Source organism: Labrus bergylta, chromosome 6 (assembly GCF_963930695.1).
Source record: "Labrus bergylta chromosome 6, fLabBer1.1, whole genome shotgun sequence".
Lineage (NCBI taxonomy): Eukaryota > Metazoa > Chordata > Actinopteri > Labriformes > Labridae > Labrus > Labrus bergylta.
Window position 1 is genome coordinate 25,294,325 of NC_089200.1, and position 22,475 is coordinate 25,316,799.

Sequence of the window (22,475 nt, forward strand, 5' to 3'; positions counted from 1 at the left end):
AAGGACACGTCGTAAATGTTGCTGCAGGAGCTGGGGATTGAACCCCCCCACATTCCAGTTGAGAGACGACCAACTCTACCAACTGAGCCACAGCCGCACTTAATGGTGTCTTAATGAGCAGTGACTAAGACCTCTGTTTGAGTAGAAAGCCAGAGCTGAGACACAATGGCAAAGCAAAATTAGCAACTCTATCGTATGCCAGCTCAGCAATATGGTCTTTCTTTGTGATGCGATATTACTGACCATTGACTTTATGCCCTTTCTGTTGAGATTTCAATTACAAGGAATGTATGGACAACATGCTGTCTGGATGGTTATTGAAGGAGTCTATACAATCCTGATAATAGACACCTTGAAGGCGATTCAATTTTTTACCAAGATTATTTACCAGCGAAATGCCTGGGGCTCAGACTAATACCTGAAAAAGTCATTCCCATCCTATGATGTTCTGTTGTGATGGAAATGTTGTTCAATGGTCAAGTAAAAAAGAACAGATATTAACCATAACTTTGCAATGGGAAATCGTTTTCCAGCTTGTAGCCAAGCTGAAGCACTCAACTGAGCTGTACTGAAAATAACAGTATGCTAGCGAAACTAAGCCAATGAGATTGTGAACTCTGATGATAAACAAAAGATTGGCGTGCTAATCATTATAACAAATGATCAGTAATGTTACCTGTTGGCTGCAACCTGGAGTTGAGAGTTGAAAAGGGAATGGGATGTGAGACGTGGCAGTGTGCTAAAGATGAAGGACCTTGCTTGACAATGGGAGTGAACATCAGGCCCATAAATTGTGAGCTTTGGTTTTGCGTCCTAAGTAACTCCCTCACAAAGTGCTCTTTGACCTTCCACCACAACATTTATTCAATCGTACAGTGTATGCCTGGCCTAACAGTGGAAACAGTGCTTCCTCTATCTCCTTCTATCTGTAACGAGAAATGTCATTACACCACACACAGCTCTGAAAAATGTTGGAGTTCATGCTAGTTTTCGACAATCACCATTACATTTTCCAATTACTAAATGGTCACCAGAAAATGTCAGTATTATGGCAAACACTGCAAACTAAATGCATATCTCCATTAATTATCAATGATTTCTTTGTTCCTCATTGCTGCTTTTTAGGTTTAAATAGTAAAATCAGCTGGATTTAGAAAATGTGAAATAAATATTTGTAGACATATACAATGAATCCATCTCACAGTGGACATTTTAACATTACATACCAAGAATGAGCAGGTTTTGCTTAATGTTGAAGGTATAATTTCCTCTCAGCTTGTTTGTCTTAGCAATGCTACGTCTGCTCTAAGAACTACGCTGAATGGAGCCATTGTTAAATGTAGTGTAAACAAGTGTGAGAATTGATTTTTATTTATTTGTTAATGCAGGACCAAATACCACTAATGGCATTAGGTATCCAGGTAACAGTGACCGTGTGTTAAAGATAAAGGAAGGTGAAGTATTTGATATAAAGGTATTAATTACTAACAGTAAGTGGGTCTTGACTGAATTCAGCTGCCATATTTAGAAAATACATCTGAAATTGCTAGTAAAGGGATTTGGTCGTTCAGTAGCTAACCAGTGCTATCATGAGATCACAGGGACACGCTGAGAAAATGGAATGTGTTCATCAGCATATGAGCCAACTTCTTGTGTTTCCCCTGTTAGTTGTTAATTTTTTGTAGACCCTGTCAGCCATGTGAAATCATTGTGTTAATTGGAAAGGCAACAAGCTCAGTAATATCCAGGCCGAGTGCTGAGAGGCTGCACACAGTGCCATGTTTCATAGCGCTGAGATCACCATGACAAGCCACTGACGCCTCCGACCAAGACCTGTCTGACAGCCAACGCAAATTACCGTCATCATGATGCGCTGATTGTTAGGTGATTCCATGCATATTTGTAGGCATGTGTTTGTGTAACAGCATGATTAACTGAGCTGGGTGCTTGGTTAAGGAGGCTGACAGGAGTCATCCCTGTCAGTCAAGGCCCTGATTGGGTGAATAGAAGAGGTAATAATAGTTTAACCAATTGCTTTAAAGCTTTGCTTATTGAAACCCCAGCAAGGGATGAAGTGACTGACTCGGTAAGGTAGTAACTAGTAACTAATTACTATTAGTAACTAATAGTGAATTGTCACTTTAGCCTTTAGATGGAAGACTATTGAGGCATTGTGGGACAACCATCAGCTGCCGATATAGATATATATAACAGAGATAAAAGGTGTGGATGTGAGTGACTTGTTCTTGTTAAGTTGCCAGACTAAAAATACACTTTTATATTGCTCCGTGTCTCAATGTCATCAGGCAGCATTTTCACAATGAATAAAAACAAGAAATACTTGATTTTAGTCAGGAACACTCTCGTCATAGATTTAACCATTTATAGCACTTGTGGTTTGTTCAGTTGTGTTTGGCAGTATTGGTTCTGCTCTAAGCTCTCAGGAGTATCAGTGCAGCATGTCACAGATCTTTCTGAGAACGCAAACCTTTAATTCCCCCCATGGGGACATGCAGAGCTGAACCTTGAATGTGAATGTAAGGATACTGACATCTTGCAGACATAACAAGCAAACAATTCATCCTAGAGTATAAAACGTGCTGACTGAAAGCTGGTGGACGTTGGGGTGGTGGAGGGAGAATTTCACAGCAGTGTCTAGGAGCAGAGTGGATGTGATGCAGGAGGAGTGAGAGGCAGAATGGTTTAAATAGACCGCCTTGTTGTCAGAGTGTGATAATGATTGGTTGGCATTGGGGTGGTTCTCAGATCAGCTGATGGCCGCTTGCAAGCAGGACTACCGTATTCCGCCTGAACTAACGCAGTGCTCCATTTTTGTTGGATAACTTGAGGACTATAACAGCTGATGATGTAGCTTTGTAGCATGGCGGTACAGTATTGACTACATTTGTATCCTTCACCAGAAAGCAGCAGGGTTGCTGGCTTTGGGGTCATATTTAATTATCTTTAGGTACTTCCTTCAGCCACCTCAACAATACTGCTGACACATGGTAGAAGCTTACTTCGAAGGTTCTTTCCATCTGCAACTTTTCTGAGCTATTGACATCACATTTGCCAATTTGTAACATCTCCAGCAGTGACGCCTTCATCTGTCGATCCTCTGTGGAAGCCGGCCAGAATTTGGCATGGGAATGTGGATTTCTGAAGTTTCCTTTTGTTCTTCAGTTCCTTGAGATGTGAGATTACCATGAGTGTTTTTTGTGTGTGATGCTTATTCAAAGAAACCACAACCAGCTCACCTGTTCCACCTTGGCTCAGATAAACAAAAAAAGGTCTGTTAGTCTTTGTCTTTTTTATTTGGTAATATTATTGATAAGCTACAGTGTTTATATGCTTTTGTACTTTGCGCACAACTCTGTGCGATCTTACGGGTGGCAGCACAATATGTCAGCATAGTGGTTACAGCATTTCCGCATGTCCTGTAGATAACAAGTTGAAATCTTACTCAAAAAGTCAAACAAAAAATCAAATGTTATATAATAGTGGTCGTACACAGGGAAGAAAACATCACTCAAATGACCTTGGAAAAACCTATGTACCCCATTAAGATACATAATGGCAGACAGTAAAAGTGGGAGAATATGTTGGCACCTACCATGTTAAAATTTTAACCCCTAAAAATATTAGATATTAACCCACAGACACCATTGGGTTTTCAGTTGTTGAGATACACAGACAGTTGGCAGAGAGGTTAGGAGAGGTATTAGAGCTTCTGCATCTGATCATTGTCCTTTAGAAACCCTTTTTTCATTATGTGTATGCATCAGAAGTTAGGACTGGGCACCCAAATAATTTAGTCTAGTTTATTTCATAAACTGAAGATGACAAAGAAACGGCAGAGAGATTGTGGGGACAGTTTTAATCATAACTTCCTACCTTTCAGCATGGAGTCAGTGTGAGTCATATCTAAAGCACAGAGTAATGACTCATCTCATAGATACTGAATTTATTCATAACATCATGTCTTTGTTCTGATTGTCAGTAGGACTCCAAAAAGTCTGACTCAGTGGGTTTAACCTTACTCCAGAGCTTATTGATCTATCATCGCGGGTTGTTGAAGTTAAAAGGTTGTGATGTGTCATGAGCTTTTCTCCCTTAAGTACCTACAAACTATTCTTCTTCCTCTTTCACTGTCACTTCCATATTCAAAGACATTTTCTGAAATTACCTGGAATTTTCTTTTTAAAGCCTACACATATAAAAACATATATAAATCAAAATAAGATGCTCCTCGTCAGGAGAAGATTGGGCGGAGGAAAATTCAGCTCAAACATGCTTCAGTCTGAAATTTAGATTGTATGTGAACATTAAAGGTGCGGATGTTACTGGGGGGCGGATTCTCACCCAAAAAATTGGATTTAGTCCCAAATTTAGGTTTAGAAGTTTGAATGAGGTTTACCTCTCCTGTGCAAAATAAAAAATTGTTGTTAAGCAGAAACAATATGACATATCTAAATACTCTAGGGGTATGATTTTTGCTTTTGGGTGCGTGATTATGTGTGAGAAAAATATTTTGGGGGATTTTAACATCCCTAATCACAGTAACAAATCACAGTAGCACAGTAACAAAACGTGCATAACACAAATAATCACTTAAATAAACGGTGATGCAGTCTTTGTTTCGGGCATCAAGACACTGAATTTACTAATCAACTGACTTTATGCCACATAATCGAAGTTCTCATTCATGTTGTGTCATTAAAACTGACCAACATGGAAATAACCAGCCACATATCCTTTAATCACCTATGAACTCTCTATAGCTCTTGCAATCAGCTCTCTGCTTCCCACCGTCGTCTTTTGAATCTCAGGCTTCTTAACGTAGCACCATTTTACGTCTTGCATAATGCTGGTTGTGCTATTTGTTTTTGTCTTGTTCCTTACATGGTCACTTTGCTTCTTTGAAACTAAACCATGGTTTTGCCACTGCAGTCTTCTCTTGCTTCCACCATGTCTGTTAGCCTCTTCTCTTCAGCAGCGGATGTTGAAAAAGAGATGCTAAGATTGAACAAGGTAGTGGACTCACAGCTTGCACACCCACACCTCTTTTGGTCATGCAAGGGACAAGTTTTTTTAGTGAATGAAAATAATCAATTCAAGTAAATGAAACCACACACCATGTCATATTATTATGTGCATCATCTCCAAAAGGCACCAACTACACCAACATGACCGGGATGTTAAAGGAAGAATGTGCCACTTGTTGATCCAGTAGATGTCGCACTTGAGCACCAGCATTAAACCAAAACAAACTGCTGTTTGATCGCACCTTTATCGCTCTCCTCCAGCGGCACACCTCAAACCCCCCTCCACTCGCATTCGCACGAAGGAGTAATCAATTAGAATTTAAAGAATAGGATAAGAACGCACCAAGCTGCAATCCCCTGTGGCCTGAATTGACGTGTTGGCACGCTAATGTTATCACACTTTTGTTATCTCGTAGCTTCACACTCAACATAAATTGACATGATGTGAAGACGGCTCAGACAACACCACAGTGGCTCAGTCTGTAGGGACTTGGGTTGGTAACCGGAGGGGCGTCATTTCAAGTCTGGGAATTGGTCTGGTTGCTGGAGAGGTGCCAGCTCACGTCCTGAGCAATGCTGAGGTACCCTTGAGCAAAGCACTGAACCCCCACCGGCACTCACTGTGCTCACTCCGACATTAATTCATGTTTATAGGATCCTGTTTGTGCGTGTGAACCTATGTGGGTGTAACATGTTCAACAACAGAGGGTAAAACAGAAATTCCCCTCACGTGATTAATAAAGTAAATCTCCTTCTTGTTCTTGTATTGCCTTCCTGGTTATGGGAGAACATTTTGCCAGTGGAAGTCGTCCAAAAAATAGTTATTTTCGCTTCTTAAGCAAAAAGCGATAGATTAAATGTATAGAAGTTTGAAAATCTGTGGAAATGGGAAACCACTTTGTCTCATTATTTACACAGATTTACGTGTTGCAGGCTGTTGGTTCTATATTTCTTGTCAAATCATTTGCTATAATGTTGTGTAATCTTATCCATGCATTTTTTTATCTGTTTCATATCCCAGCAAGTCCATAGGCGATGAGGTGCAAAGGCTTATGCGCTGCATTGAGAAAGATTGCCTACATTAGAAAGAGCTGTTTGTAATATTTTTGTCATTACAGATTAAATGCTGTGCTAGGGGATCATGGTGGCTGTCGGATCAAATTAATGGCAGGCAGCTCAAAGAGCAATGTGATCCGTCCACATCATACAAATATTTTTTCCCGTTCAAATTCAACACAATAGCTGCTGTTATTCCAGGACAGCTTTTTCCGCACATTGAATTTCAAAGCACAGCTGTCTCCCACTGAGGCTGAGCAGCTGGAATTAAATCAACGCTGTTTCAGCATTCACATTCCTCTCGGTGCTCTCTGATAACACTCCTAATGTAGCACCAGTCAAAGTGTTTTATCATTAGTGACCGATCAAGCACTGTCTGTTTGAATATTCAGCCCCATTGTAATATTGTAAGATCTGTTGTCACAGAGGTAAACTTTGACATTAATTGATAAATCAAAGGCAGAAAGAGAGAGAAAGAGAGTGATAGAGAGAGAGAGGAGGTGGAAAAGGAAGAGCGGGATAAAATAACGAAGCAGAAATGTGTTCTTATGAATGTCTAATACCTTTCATCATCATCACATGTCTACTATAGATGTTTGCCCTTATATTACACTCAAATAATCCACCAGTACTACCACATTCTTAGACACCACAGGAGCGTTTACCAAATCAGGGATCACCCCTACTGGTGGCAGCCAGCTAACCCTAATGGATGTATTTGGGCAGGTTTGGGTAACATTGGTATGCATTGACTTCTCAGTCATGGCTAGACTCCTGTATGCATGGTATCTACTTTTGATTTAACATGCATGTGTCACTGGTCTGTGTTTGGGGTTGTGGTCTTGTGGAAATTGATGGATCAAACAATAATCTTTTTCCTCCATCTTCTAGAGATAAACGTCATTAGCTGACTATACAATTAAATGTTGCTGTCGTTCTGGTCATCACAAGAATGACTACACAGTTATACTTAGGAAAATGTCAATGTTATGTCTAAACTGGAACAAAAAAAAAAAAAGAGAGACTAGTGCGCGCACATCCAAGCAAATTGCATTCAGGAGCAGGACAAAATGAGTATTACTTCAAAACAAAGACAGAGGTACACACACTGTTCAGTATGGAAGAGGATAAGGGCCACTTAAGAATTCTGACTTTAATCTCAGAATTCTGAGAAAAAAAAAATCAGAACCAAAACTTTTTTTTTTCAGTGGCCCTCTTCCGTAGTTCAGCTCCCAAAGAGCAACTTTATTAACATTCTGATCCAAAGGATCTTCTTCAGGTAAATGTGGCAGGAGACAAGCAGTCAAACTGCCACAGCAACAATAAATCATGTGAACATTAATATAAGTATTGAAGCAAGAAAATGTAATGTTTAAGTTACTTTCAAGTAACTACTCTTATACTGTATATTCAGTATAACTCCGTTAGTAATCAGTGACTTTTTATAGTAGCAACTGTAACTAGTGACTACTATTCAGTACCATGCCAAACTCTAGTGAATACTAAATGACACTTTAGCAATCTCTGCCATCAGTGTGTGAATAAGTAGGTGTGACCTCTGGTATAAAAGCACTTTGAGTAGTCAGAAGACCAGAAAAGCGTTATACAAGCCACTTTCCATTTACTATTCCTGCTCTCCTGCCTTGGTGTAAATAAGCACCGTGGACCGATTACATCTTGTAGGAGCAGCGCAGCTAGCACTGCTAATGTTAGGCACACCAAGCAAAGCAATGTGACATCGTTTACCCAAAGAGGGACGGCGGCAGGATTTATTTTTCTCCTGGTGCTGCTGGGGAGCTTGACTAATATTTTGGGGTGCTTTAAAAAGAAAACAAAACTATCAAAATAGGTGAGGGGACTTAACCTGGGCTAGACAGATTTAGGCTGAGGCTATAGCGCCCTCCAGCCACGGTGTAGCGTTGTGCTTGCCGCAGAGTAATGTAAATCCTTAATTTCCTTACTGAAGAATGTGATGAACTGTTTCAGATAACATGCTAAGCTACAAACAGTATGGTATTGACCAGTGATTGGCTGTGATTAATGAATGATGTTTAATCTTTCAGTGTTTTCTGAGTGTTTTCTTACCATTAGAAGAGCAGACTAATGGATTTGAGCTTCAGTTTAATAGTCAGAGAATTAGGTTGCTTGGAACATCAGAACTTTGAGTACAGATTGCCACCTGAATTCTACATTTTCTTATATAATGGATTCAATGGCCTTGTGCAAGATGGAATTACATTTCCACAAAAGAAGATTGAGAGAAGAAGAAATCATGCCGGCACAATTGTTTGCATGCAACAAAAACTTTATTTTTATTTTTATAAATCCCAACATTTTGACTCAAGCTCGTCTTTAGATGACCTTCTGTCTGCTGTTTTTGTATTCCCCTCCACATGTGTGATGTGCGTATAGCCTCTTTCAAAGAAAGATTATTCCCATTTGTCATCACATCAACGCTGTAATTTAAAAAAATATTTTCCGTTTGACACAAATGTAATTACTGTCAGGCTTTTCCCTTAGGAACAAAAACATGTTTTCAGCCTCTTGTCTTATTAAATGATATGTTTGCTACTTTTTTACAAGGTAGAGTAATGCAAACCAAACTCCACTGTCAGACATGTCTGTGACTGCGAAAAACTGCTTCATTTCAAAGTCAATAGGGAAAAGAAAATTTGACTTGGAACGTCAATCCCAGCTCAACAAAGACAAAAAAAAATTGCCAGTGTGTGAAACAAAAGCATCAAATATATTCAAAAAAAAATTAAAAATTGTTGCACTTTTCAGGAGGCGCTGTCGAGGTCTCTGGCGCTCTTTTTCAAATGTATGATCTTCCCTTTATTTTTGCCTCCTAGGGATCATGTCTTTTTTTTTAAGATTTATTTTTAGGCATTGTGTGCCTTTATTAGAGAGACAGGACAGTGGATAGAGGTGGAAATCAGGGAGAAAGAGAGTAAGGAATGACATGTGGAAAAGGAGCCACAGGTCGGATTTGGAGTACTTGGAGTACTACAGCCTCCATACATGGAGGCACACACTTTAACCACTGCGCCACCAACGGCCCCAAATCATGCTTTTTACCCACATCCTCTTTGTTCCGTGTCTGCTCTGGAAAAGACAAAAAGTAAAAAAGCAACAGAGCATATAGCCCGCCACGTTTACATTAAAAGGGCCATGCTAAGCAAAGCATATTAAGATCCTAATTCATGTTCAACAACATCCAAACCTAATATCAATGAGCAGTGAGTAGGAGGACAAACTCTTAGTTAATGACTTATTAGCTAGAGACTATGGTCATGTAGACTAAGGTCCTAATTGGTGCTTATTAATGACAAATTAGCAGCTAGCATACTGCTAATTAGCTTGCTAATAAGCAACTTGCAATTTATGGACCTCTTGAAAAGTATGATAAATATTAGTGTCATCCATCATTCACTATCAGTTTCTTGGATGGGAAAAGTTTTGTTTATGATCGGAAAAAAAAAGGATCTCATTGAATGATGAAGAGAAAACAAAACTGGGTTAATGCAGTCCCTCTTTTTTCTGACGTTAAATAAAGACAGATTCTGTGTCTAATGTGTCGTTCTTGGTGCAACGATCAGTCAGAACACTAGAAACCTTCTTATTTTGGTGTTGTCTTTTCTTTCAGGTGGGGAAGATTTGTCACCAGAAGCCTCACAGAAAGTAAGTCACTCTTTCATTTATTGCATCTTGCATGAAAGAAGAGGTTGATTTCACAGAAACCTCTTTTCTGCCTGCTCTCTGCAATGCTGTACGCTCAGCTCTTTTCTGCCGTCCAACCCCGGAACAGATGCCCTTTTGTAACTTTCTCCCATTGTTGGCCTCTCTGGTCTCTTCTTTTTTCTTCTCCTGTCTTTCTTTTTCCATCCTCCATTTCCTTCTCCTCGTCCTGCGTCTCCACTTCTCTCTTGTAAGCCTTTAATGGTGATTAGCTGCAGTGCTGAATGTGTCCCTGTGTCCTCTTGCTCTCCCCGGGAGTACAAGTGCTGTCACTGAACTCAGTCCTGCACTGTTAACTGCGCTATTGATTCACCTCAGATGAACGGTTGGGGTACATTATGGGAATGTGGTTTAGGGATACAAGATAGCTCTGTGTGTGTGTATGCAGGGATGCCTGAGTGGACTCCTGTTACTGATGACAGAGCTGTATGTGACAGGACTCTGGCTTCAACACACTGGTCGTTTCTTAAGGCCAAGATACTCTTAATATTGCAGTCATATACATGCACACTCACACATGAACACACACTCAAAGACCCAGTGAACTTGCCTTCTTAGATCCCCATCAAAGAGCCAGAACAAAGGTTTCCAGTACAATAGAGGCTAGAGCTCCTTTAGCCCTCCTTAAGACTCAAAAGTCCTGCTTCAGCACTTTGACTCCTCTGTGTTGCCATGGGCAGCACACCTAATGTACACTTGTTTTTTGCATTTAACTAAACGACCTTGTTGCTGTCGATTAAGCTTCCTCTCACAGCCATTTGTCACCCTTCATAAAAAGTAAAAGAAAAGCTAAAGGAATATCTGCTTGAAATGGTAGCTTAAAGGACTTTGTTTGAGTGGTGAACATTTTTGAAAAGGCGAAGAACACAAAAAGAAGCGTGTCCCCAGCAAAACCATTATTTATATTCATATGGTATAGCACGCCTTGCTCGCTCTTTTCTTGTGCCGCACGTCACGTTTTTCTAGCGGTTTTTAGACACGCTTTAAAGTTTAAATATTCTCAACTTTTCAGCGCAAGGCACAGAGTGGCACCGCTCGTCAATGTTACGGTTGGCACAGGCAGCCAATCATATCAGTCAAGAGGCGGGCCTTACTACTTTACCTCTTTCTCTCCCATGAAGAAGAATGACTAGCGTGTACACGCTCGTCAGACGCAACTCGCTAAAGAGATCATGGTATTCACCATACTGTTTCCTTTTGTTCAGTATGTCATGAACCCAAAATCTGTGGTTATTTCTTGTTCCTCAGCACTATGAAAGTGTTCTGTCTTTGTGTCCGCCCCACATTTAAACTTAAACACTTAATGTAAATTATACTTGGATACAGTCGCCTGTCGGTAAACATATTCTGTTCCTCAGGTCAGTTTCGCCCGGTCGTCTTGACTACTCAGAGTTCGTTTGACTCAGAGGTGGGGAGGGTAGATTCCCCGCCAGCTTCAGAGTCATCGTTTGTTATTGTTTTGTCTGAACGCCCCCTGGTGGTGGAATTGACATACTGTGTATTTAACACACATGTTTATTATCTGGTCTTGGATCCTAATGGGACATCTAGTGTTACAGTATATGTACCTCTCAGCAATCAGACCACTTCTTGATTAAGGTTATTAAGTTCATGAACATTCAGAATAGTTCCATGTCAATGTTAGTGTAATGCAAATGGTGTTCTGACACCCTTCCCTATCTGGTCATGTTACGATGTTCAAACTGGTATTAAATTTGAATAGCTCAATATAAAAAAAGGAAATGCCCGTGGAGAAGATGGCTAATAACCTCCAACAGCGGGCGTTCAATTATTTCAAATGACGGTAAAATATTATTTCTACCTGTAAGACCAGAGGGAAACGGAGGCTAGCACACTAATTCCATTACTTGTCCTTTTATGCCTCTGGATGGACGTGACCTCTACGTTTGGTCCATTATGTAGTGTTATACTTAGAAAATGATCATCTTCACGCCTCATGGCGTGTAAGAACAGACAGGCCTCCTCCACCGTTGGCCGACTTGGCAGTGTGGCTGCAACTCATCACCACTCCCTTTGAGCTTTGCTTTTTAGAGACATGTTTTTTTCCCCTTAATTCATGATGACTTTTTGGACAGGACACTGACTTTTCATTTCATATGCTGACATTTTGAGACACTGAAGGTCGGAGTTTAATTCAAAGTGTGGTGAGTATATCCCTATGCTCGTGCCTAGCGGTGTATAAATGAGAAACCAGACTCCTCCAGTGCTGGCAGACCACAGCCATCTTGGCAGCCTGACCACCACACATCATGCCTCCCTCAGCCTCTGCTCTGCAGCCCTTCTCCAAGTTATCCCCCTCCCCCCTTCTTTACGGTTATTTACATCAGTGTCTATTCCTTGGCTTGAGGGCTTAAATACTATAAGCATCTTTTTCATCCTGATATCTTCAAATGCCGCCAAATGTGTGGGAGCTATATTATTTGATTTGTTGATTATGCAAGAAGGTGATGATCTACATAATTTCACCCCCTGGCTCATGCATGTGCTCCAACTTTATATTCCAGACAGAAGGAAATTGTACTTTACCCATTAGCACCTTTTGCTTCTTAAGGCCGGAGTCTCTTGGAGGTAATTATTACAAGAAATACAGCCTGAGCTCTTGTTCACAAAATACATTGATATTCACACTTTTACGACTGCCATGATTCTCCATGGACGGCAACATGGCTTTTGGAATATTACAGCACAAAAAGAGTAAAATGGCATGTTGTTGGTATTGTTGCATGCTTGCTCATGCTTTCAGCGCTCATCAGTCCAAATGAGAAACACTTACAGGAAGTTTCTTTATAAAAAACTGACACTCAAGAAAAATGATGAATCTTTTCCCCAACTAATGTGAAAATAAATGTGCATAGGAAAATGACTTGCCAGAATTCAAAATGTCAACACACACACACCATGATAAGGAAGCTGCTGGATGATGAGAAAAAACTTTAATCAAGCACGGCGGTCCGACTTTAAAGCTTCCACTCAGACCCTCATCTCTTTCCTTCAATGGCTACTGCTGCACTTACACTCCAAACCATACTTAAGAGTAGGCGAAGTAGTGTCCCTCTTCAACGAGATATCTCATTAATTTAGTTATCCAGCTACTTTGTTCTTGTCATCCAATTTGCTGCATGTTTTGATTGCATTACCTTCAACTTTTTCTTTTCTCTTTGCCAAAACATTGTGGGAGTCGGGCATTGAGTGGCTGTCCTTTGCTGGGAGGTTATTGATGACTTGCTAATGAAAGGCCTATTAAAGGCGAGCATATTGATCCACTGAGAGCCTGATGACAGTATCATTGCAGCAGGGACACAATTGAAAAAGACGTGCACTGCCAAGAGGCTGTAAAGTGAGGATGGAATAATCATTTTCCACACAGCTCCGTTGGTTTCACTGTTTAATTTTGAAGTTTATATCTGTGTAACATTTCTCTTTGCTGCTCTTTTTTAATCTGTAAAGTCTGTCAGAACAGAGAGAAAGACAGAGTCATTATCAAACTTCATTATCATACTTTTCAAGGGTTTATGCTAACTAGATTCCTGTTGGTTCCTTAATATGTCACTCACAGCCTTCAGTCCTGTGAAGGTCCTGCTGCCTCTAAACTGCACACAATTTTACAATACAGGATTTTTCTGTATGCAACAAAGTAGCAATGAAAGCATGGGAAAAAGTACATTAAGGACTCCAAACATGAACTGATCTCTTTTATTAAATTAAATTTAAAACTCTGCTGTTTGCTTACAAGAAAAACTAGACTCTTCTCTGTCGCCCCCCAGTGGTGGAACGGACTTCCAAACTCCATTTGATCTGCAGGTTCCTTTTGCACCTTTAAGAAAAAGCTAAAGACCCAGCTCTGTCATGAGCACCTCACACTAAATTATATTATTGATGACAATGATGTTTTTGATGATGATGATGATGATGGTTTTGTTTGATGATGTCCATATTTAGGATGGTTTAGATGCTGATTCTCTGCAGACACAGTAGCCACCCCACATGTAACGTGTCCCAGAAGTGATGTTTGAGCTGCAGTACTTTTGTAGAAGTCTGATATTATTTCAGGAAAAGGCTACTGACTCTGTTTTTAAGAGGGTAAAAAACTTCTCTGATATCTTCAAGTGGCTGGAGCTCGGAGGGGTTACATTGGCTGAGCATAAACTGTGAACATAGGGATTGGATCGACAGCATGGATTTAGCATGTCAGTGAGTTTTTTAAAACCTTTTTATACTGTCAGCCACATCTAAGCTGAAAAGCAGCATAGCGTTTTGTTAATGCTATGTTTCATATCATTTTGCACGACGCATAAGCAGTCAACCCTCCCCCCCCCCACAGTCAAGAATGAATGAAATGTTTCATCATTATAGGACAGAGTCATTCATCAGTAGCTCCTTTATATTGATATTCCTCTGAATTGATATGACTCTTCCTTTAATTGGAGCCCCTCCCTGGAAACCAGAGCCAGAAGATCAATTCACTTGTGAGCTCAAGCCTTTATATTGAAAGCTGTAGAAGCGACATGAGAGCACATCTGAAAACCTTGAGTCCCCTCAGACCCGCCTCTCTTTCTCGCTTCACCCATTGTTTTCTGATCTCTTCAACCAGTTTCTTTTGGACCTTGCCCATATCTGATGTCCAAACTTAAGGGAGAAGCTGTGAGGTTACTGTATGACTCACTCTTCACGCCTCCACAAGGAATGCTATTTCAGAGCCAGATGGCTGTGATGTTGTTATAACATGTAGTCAGCTACGTGTCAAGCCTGCTCATTCATGGCAAAAAATCATATTGAGTCCATTTTCAATTTTGAAGGAGAGAGAGAGAGAGAGAGAGAGAGAGAGAGAGAGAGATGAACAATTTCCTCACAAAAAAATGTAAAAAAGACAGTTTGAGCTCCAAATCTCTGACAAATGGAATAACCAACCTTCAACCAACCTGCATCCCTTTAAAAGGGAAAATCCATCTGGTGTTGCTAATAATAGTAGTTTTTTTTATTTATGACAGCATGCAGACCTATCCAACCTTTTCAGAGTGACTGAAGGAGACTGGGTGAGATGCTGAATGAGGTCACACTTAAATAAAACATACTGCATTCTTTATGTGCAGGAGTGAAATCAGGACAAAGGCCCATCAGCATTCCTGACGGATGATTCATTTGAGTCTGATTTTAATTTGAAGCCAGTTTATGTCCGCTCCATCACAAAAAAAACAGCATTTGTATCATTTAAAGAACATTTGTAAAGTGAGGTTGTGTCTCTCCCTGAGCAACCGGAGAGACTAATGAACGCTTTTATAACTAGCAGGCTAGATTACTGTAATGCTCTCCTTTCTGGTCGACCAAAGAATACAATAAATCCGCTGCAATAAATTCAAAACTCAGCAGCACGAGTGCTAACAAAGACCAGAAGGAGACCTCACATTACACGAATGTTTAAGTATTTACACTGCCTGCCTGTGAGATTTGTGTTGAATTTAGAATCATTGTATTAGATATAAAGCGCTACGTGGCGGCTGTGGCTCAGTTGGTAGAGTCGGTTGTCTCTCAACTGGAAAGTCGGGGGTTTGATCCTCAGATCCTGCAGCAACATGTCTGATGTGTCCTTGTCCAAGATACTGATACTGTAACCCCAGTTGAATGTGTGACACTTAACATAGCAGCCTCTGCCATCAGTGTGTGAATGTGTAGGTGTGACATGCGTTGTAAAACCACTCTGAGTACTTAAAAGGCTAGAAAGCTCTATAGAAGCTCAAGTCCATGGCCTTGCACTGGACTACCTCTCAGTTTATGAAGCAGGACGGCCCCTCAGCTCCTCTGGCTCTGTCCCCTTAACTGTTTGACAGAGTAAAACAAAAACGTTCTATGACGCTGCTTTCGGCCGCTATACGCTCCGAGGCACTGGACAGTCTGCCGGGAGGATGTGAGAGGAGCTGCAGAGACCAGACAGAATAAAAATGCTTTCGATTCCAAGACGGGACCTTCAAAAAGTGAAGTCTTGAGACGAAGACCGATTTCGAGTACTGCAACACTAAAGTAAACTAAGATCACAGTTACATTTATTATTAGTCCACAGTGAATAAACATGTGGGGACGATACAATTGCAACCTTCAGTCCTATATTTCATGTGTGTGTGTGTGTGTGTCTGGTTACAGTGAAAAAAAACACTATGAATGACAGCAAAGAAAAAAGCACTGCCAATCAAACACACACACACACACACACACACACACACACACACACACACACACACACACACACTGTACATCCAGGCAGCACAATGACAAACAGGTTAGATGAGTGCAGGTAAGAAAGGAGGAAGGGCTATGCTAATGTCAGTACACACATACACACACAGAACAGCAAGCATTCAGGCAGACAGGTGAACTTAAACACAACAGGTTAGTCAAGCAGGTGGAAAGGTGAGAGGGGCCTGGCAGTGACTGTAGACAGGTAAACACCCAGAAAGGTTTCAGGCAAGCAGTTACATAAGTAACCAAGCAGTGTGTTTTGTAGGCAGGCAGGCAGAGTGTCAGGTAAACAAGCCGGCCACCTCTTCCTGTCTGCTCCTGTGCTCGAGCTGGAGAAACACGGCAGCTGCAGCATAGAAGAGAAGCAAATAGAGCGGCCTTTATCCTCTGCTGCAGCCTCTTTGAGACACACACACACACAGAGACAGACAGGCAGACTGAGGAAACAACCGGGGGCTGTTCAACCAGCTTTGCAAGGTAAATGTGTAGATCAAGTTTGTTCACAGCTAAAGTGCTTATTAAACTGGATGTGTGAATGTGGATGCATGCTCTCGGTTCTCCCAAATTGAGATAATTAGTTGCTTTCTTTCTTTCTTTCTTTCTTCCATCCATCACTGGCTGTGTTTTCTATGCTGCCGGCCATTCGCTGGTTAAAGAGTCACTCAGGTTAATCACTGTACATGAACCCGGGCTGCCTTGAGATTGAGTCCAGTAAACAATATAGCAATAATGTCCCTCGTTTGTAATGAGCAGCAGTAGCTCAATTTAAATACACAGGAGGGAAATGAAGTGTTGCATGCTGTCATGTTCGACTCCAAAACCTACCCATCATGCAGTGCGAGAGTGATGATGGAAAGCAAAAGTGAAAGTAGCGACAGAAACTCAGTTTTCTGTTAGTTTGTGTCTTCAGTTTGGGATAGGATTGTTGTTCAGTTTCATTTGCTTCCTGAGTATTTAAGTGATGTTGGCTGATAATGAATGTGTTGGTGTGTCGGTTACCACGCGACTGATTATACCGTCACTGTGTTCTGTGTGTATTTGTACACCGTCCTCTAGAGGACCCTCCTCAGTAACATATCATTAACAAAGGGGCCAGAGGGGGAGTAAAAGGAGCTGCAGTACAACGTCGCCTACCTACAGTGGTTTTGTCTTACCTTGTTTTGCATGTGTCAGGGGTAGTATGAACACACACACACACACACACACACACACACACACACACACACACACACACACAGGGGTTGGTATTTAACAGATGTTGTGGCTGCAGGCTCCTGGTGGCACTAGAGCATGTGACGGACAGAAATAGTAAGAAGTGGGAGGGAGACTACTCTTTAAATAGAACACAATACTAATTCATATTAAGGAAGGGTTGCAGATAGATACTTGCAAGTCAATAAAAAAGCACAAATGGTTGACTGCAACGGTAGGCGTGACTGCAGAGCAAAACTTTGGTCAAAATCTAAGGATTTTGTATCGCTACAGTTACCCATTTTTTAGGGAAAAGTGTTGTACTTGTAAGCACATCATTTTAGCTTTTCTTATTGCAGATTTAGATGCACACAAAAATGGGATCAAGCAATAGTGCAGGAAGAAGATGATACTCCATTAGTCCCCCCACTCATGAACCAAACACATTCGGCTTGTTTTATACTCCATACTGCACACATTTCTTTTCAAGCTTTGGCTTCTTAGTTTGTGGTCTTGTGATATTCTGAAAACATCATACGTTTCATCTTCCCTGACTTGATCCATGGAAGACATAATTGAACTGAGAAGCAAACCCTACAAAAACCTTTTTTGTTTAAAAAGTACTATTCATCTTTTAGTTTCAGTTTAGTAGCACAATTTGTATATGATGTAGTTCATTCATTATTCACTATGTGCACGCTGATCACTTCTCTTTGCACAGAAACAATGTGATTGATGTTAGGTCAAATATGTTTGACGAACCACTTATATGATCCCTGCAATTAAGTGGTATACTCATGTCATCGTGATCTCTCACTTATACAGTTGGTGGTTTGATCCCCAGCTTCTGCAGGCCACATTTTGAAGTGTCCTTGGGCACTGAATCCCAAATTGCTCCTGGTTGCATTTGCATTTTTCATTCTGATGCCGTCATTAAGTCAAATATTTAACTGATTTAGGGGACTATCATATCAACCACTACAACATTCAGCCAGAAATTTGCACAGACATTAGAGGATCCCATCTTACGCACCCTTTAAACATTCTGACTGTTCACAAGTTGACTGTCAGCATAATTAAAGAGCTGTGTGTTCACATGTCATGCCTCTCGTGCTTCTTCAACACCGCTTTGCAATGTGAACGCACGTCTGGACCAATAGGCTGTTGTGGATGCTGTGTGAAAGTAAAAAGCGGCAACCTCTGGTGATGAGAAATGAAGCCGCTTGAGGCTGTCGCCAGGAGCCCCAGAAGTCACATAAACACCACAGCCAAAAAGTACAGCATGAATAACATGTTTTCAGCCTGGTACAAAAAAAATGAAATAGGTCTGATTAGTTATTGTCATCACCATCACATACTGTACAGGGGGTTCATTTAAAAAAAAAAAACGCATCCATTTCGAATTTAAAAACAATACGTCTTATCCATAGTTAGGCTCGTAGCTGACACGATTGACAGGTGGGTGCGATGTAATTGTTTTTCAGGAGGCCTAAAAACCTGCCTCAGCTCTCAGCCTGTGATTAGGTTGACTAAAAGTAAGGCTTTCCAGAGTGGAGGCTGCTGCCGATGAGCGCCTCCTGCAGGAACAGATGGCCGACGTCACTTAGGCTTCGTCCATTAATATTTACAGTCTATGGAAAGCACAAAGGCGTAATGATGATGGAGCTTTCACTTGGCCTTGTTACGGAAACACAATGAGTAAAGGACAAAAAAACTTAAAGTCATGGCGTCTGACCAAAGACTTGCTTACATTATCAGCAGCTCCAGCTACACTTTGTCAAATGTGTTTCATCTATTGTTAGCATACTAACACGCTTAACAAAGACTATGCACACTATAAAAAGCATGCTTGCCAAACACAGACAAATTACTATGTTAATATTGTCATTGTTAGAGTTTTGACAATGCAATCTCCACTGTACCAGCAACTACCGGCTTTTTCATATTGACCTTATTACTACTCCTTAGGCTACAAAAAAACAACAACTTCTGACCTTATTTTGTCCCGTCCTACACATTGGTATAGCTCTTAAGAGGGGCTCATGTATTCCTCCAGAATATAGTTTTTTAGTGTGAAACAACATGTAGAAGCATTACAACAGTTCTGTTTGCACAAGTTGAGTTAAGAAAAAAAAAAGCATATCTGTTTTTTTCTGTGTGTGTGTTTGGCATCATGCAATATGTATTTAAATGAGTTTGTGTTCAGAGGTGAAATATGTGGAAGGGGGGGAATGGAAACTGAAAGAGGCCACAGCTCAGCATCGGATTTGTTTTGAGCAGCTGCACTCATTTGCATCATTTACCCATTTGTGCCGCCGCAAGGGTCAGTGAGGGTCCAAGTGACGTAAATTTCATCATCTGCATGTGTCCGCGAGGGTCCGCTTGGATGTCTGACGCCCAGAATTTAAGAGCCAGCTGCACATTTGTAGATCATGTCCACAGACACTTAGCCGGTATAAACTAAACCAACACTACACACTCCCTGCGCAACTACAAAAATGCATCCACATGATTTGCACCCACAAAGTCGTCTAAGGTCAGCGCCATGTTTGAGTCAGCGCAACGCCAGAGGAAGCCACATCACTTGAACAGCTGCACAAGGTGACGACACACATTTAAAAAAGTAACTTAACTTCTTTATTTGATTATTTTGACTCATTTCCCTTCATTTTCAAAGAACCGCAGTAACCGAGTACAAACTTAAGTTGATTTATTGAGATTAACAGAAACAAAAGATTGTTCCCCCTGTGGAACTGTGTGCTTGTGGTTTGTGTGTGTGTGTATTTTTGTTGAGTGTGTGTACACAGTGCATGGATGAAGTTAATTTCTGAGCTTGTCCTTTCTGATTCCTTCCTCCAGTCTTCTTGTAGTCCTCACATGGACATTCTCACTGAAGCAGAGTATTTTTCTTCAAGTCTGACATTCTGACTCGTTTGTAGTAATCAGAGCATTTCTCAACTTGGGTGCGGACGTTGACGATTCTGCTAACACTATGATACTTGCATTGAATGCTGTTTTCAGTTCGGCTCTGTATATTGTATCTTTCTCTTTCAAATGAACCATGAATAAAAAATAAATTGTGCATTGTTTATCGACTTGTAGACAGTGTAATCGTAATCCCAACTGAATAGTGAGACCAGTAAAAATCCACAGCCCTAATATTTGTTCAATTTTCTCAAACACAAAAAATTTAACAAGCTCATCTGAACATAATTAAATCAGCGTTTGTCAACAATCAAATCTTTTAAAAGAATATTTTCTTCTCTCATTTTTTACAAGATTTGTACTTTTTGCAAAGCCCTTCGGTCAGGCTCATTTATCCTTCCGCTGCTACATGAATATTCCCAGCTTCCTGATTTGCTATGCACCTGCTGCTCTTTGATTTTCTCCCCACCCCACAACCCTCTTTTCTCTCTCAGCTTTTTCTCCTCTTAATACCATCTGACATTCCTACCGTGCTAGCAGACGCGGTATCACCTGTCTTCTATTCACTCTTTTCGTCTGCAACACGATCTGATGTGTCTCTCAAACAACAAAAGGAAAAAGGAGAGGGGGAGAAAAAGCAAAGGGCAGCGGGAATGAATGAGGGAGGGGAGGATGGAGAAGATGGGAGTCTAGTCTGCGCTGCGGTATCTCAGACAGTCCAGCACTTTCTTTGTTATCGTCTTTCCATGTGGGAGAAAGGCATCCCGCCTTCTTTATTATCATCAAGCCATGATAAGGACAGCCTTGACTACTCATCTCCGCACAAAGGCAAGCTGATACCTCAAGGCAGAGTGTGTGTGTGTGTGTGTGTGTGTGTGTGTGTGTGTGTGTGTGTGTGTGTGTGTGTGTGTGTGTGTGTGTGTGTGTGTTGTGTGTGTGTGTGTGTGCTGCACATGTCTGAGACCATGTCTCAAGGCCCAAATCACCAGGGGATATCTTTCCCTTTATTCTCTGAGGAGCGGAAAGTGTTGGTGTGATTCCATTGTGGTTTGGAGATAGCGGCTCTAGCCCAAATCAGTACAATGGAGCTCATTGGCATTTGCGTGGTGGCTTTTAATGCACCACCAAAACAAAACCGTTTGAATTAAAAACATTTCAGCTCTTTTCACGTTCAGTTGCATGTAATTTTCAGGTTAAACCAGCTGCACTGTGTTGATCAGTTCCATCGTCCTGTGTGAAGAGAGCGTTGAACAAAAGAGAAAGGACAATAGAAATGGTCAGGCCCGGCTAATCACAGCAGCTTAGCTGCACGGTTGTTCAATATACCATTTGTCTGGCTGATAGAAAGAGATGTGCCCGATATTAGTTACCTTTGATAATATATCTGCAAAGACCAACAATGATCATTAAGTCTTGTTTTGAAGTATGATCAGCCTTAATTAAAGTCATATTCATGTCGTTACTAGTACTGTCAATCGACTCAGTCACAGGCTTTGTCAGGCTCTCTCAGTTTGTCTCTCTCCTTTTTCATCACTGTTTTGTTTTGTTAATGTCTAAACCGTTATTTTCCCAACATGAATGGCACCCCCTGTGGACAACGCAGTACGATGAATTTATTTTTACAGCATGTGAGCCGCACTTTTGTAACAATGATAGGAGTAGATTTATATTGAACAGGAAAGATCACACATGTATTTGAAGTTTGAATGTACCTCAGTATGCTGTGTGTGTGTGTGTGTGTGTGTGTGTGTGTGTGTGTGTGTGTGTGTGTGTGTGTGTGTCTGTGTGTGTGTCTGTGTGTGTGTGTGTCTGGGAGTGTGTGTGTGTTTTTCTTGGTAGACGCAGACAGGCTCAGGAGGGGAGGCGGAGGGCACACTGTCTTATTAAAAGAATAAAGTAGCTTGACTGTGTTTATGCCTGATATAGTGACTCTCTGGAGTGTCTGTAACTCAGCATGTTTGCATTTCGTTGAGTTCCTGTTGCTCAGATATCCACTCTGCACACTTCATCACTAAAGACAGTCTAAAGTAAACGGGACAAGATGACAGATGACATTAGCAGCATAACGCTGGTGTGATTACTCATACAGACTTTGAAAAATCAACAGTATTACATAACATATGGTTTGGGGCTGATGAATGGATCCTTACACCATCAGCAGTGTAACACGGAAGCGTCATCTTCACAAGCAGCACAACAGTAGTAAAAACAACACATGTCAAAATCACAAATACATAAATACAAACAGGCACAGACGTGATCTGGCCC

General features: G+C 41.0%; 1 protein-coding gene across 2 annotated transcripts in view; it reads left to right on the forward strand.

The window, feature by feature from the left end:
- Nucleotides 1-22,475, forward strand: part of LOC109982366 (inactive N-acetylated-alpha-linked acidic dipeptidase-like protein 2) — a 504,674-nt gene that overhangs the window by 38,395 nt on the left and 443,804 nt on the right. Inside the window, exon 2 of one of the 2 annotated variants that reach the window (XM_065956060.1) lies at nucleotides 9,748-9,782. In XM_065956060.1, the coding sequence (XP_065812132.1) occupies nucleotides 9,748-9,782 (35 nt within the window). Of the gene's footprint in view, nucleotides 1-9,747; nucleotides 9,783-16,170; nucleotides 16,569-22,475 lie in introns of those variants that run through there. The other variant, XM_065956061.1, reaches the window with a different exon arrangement.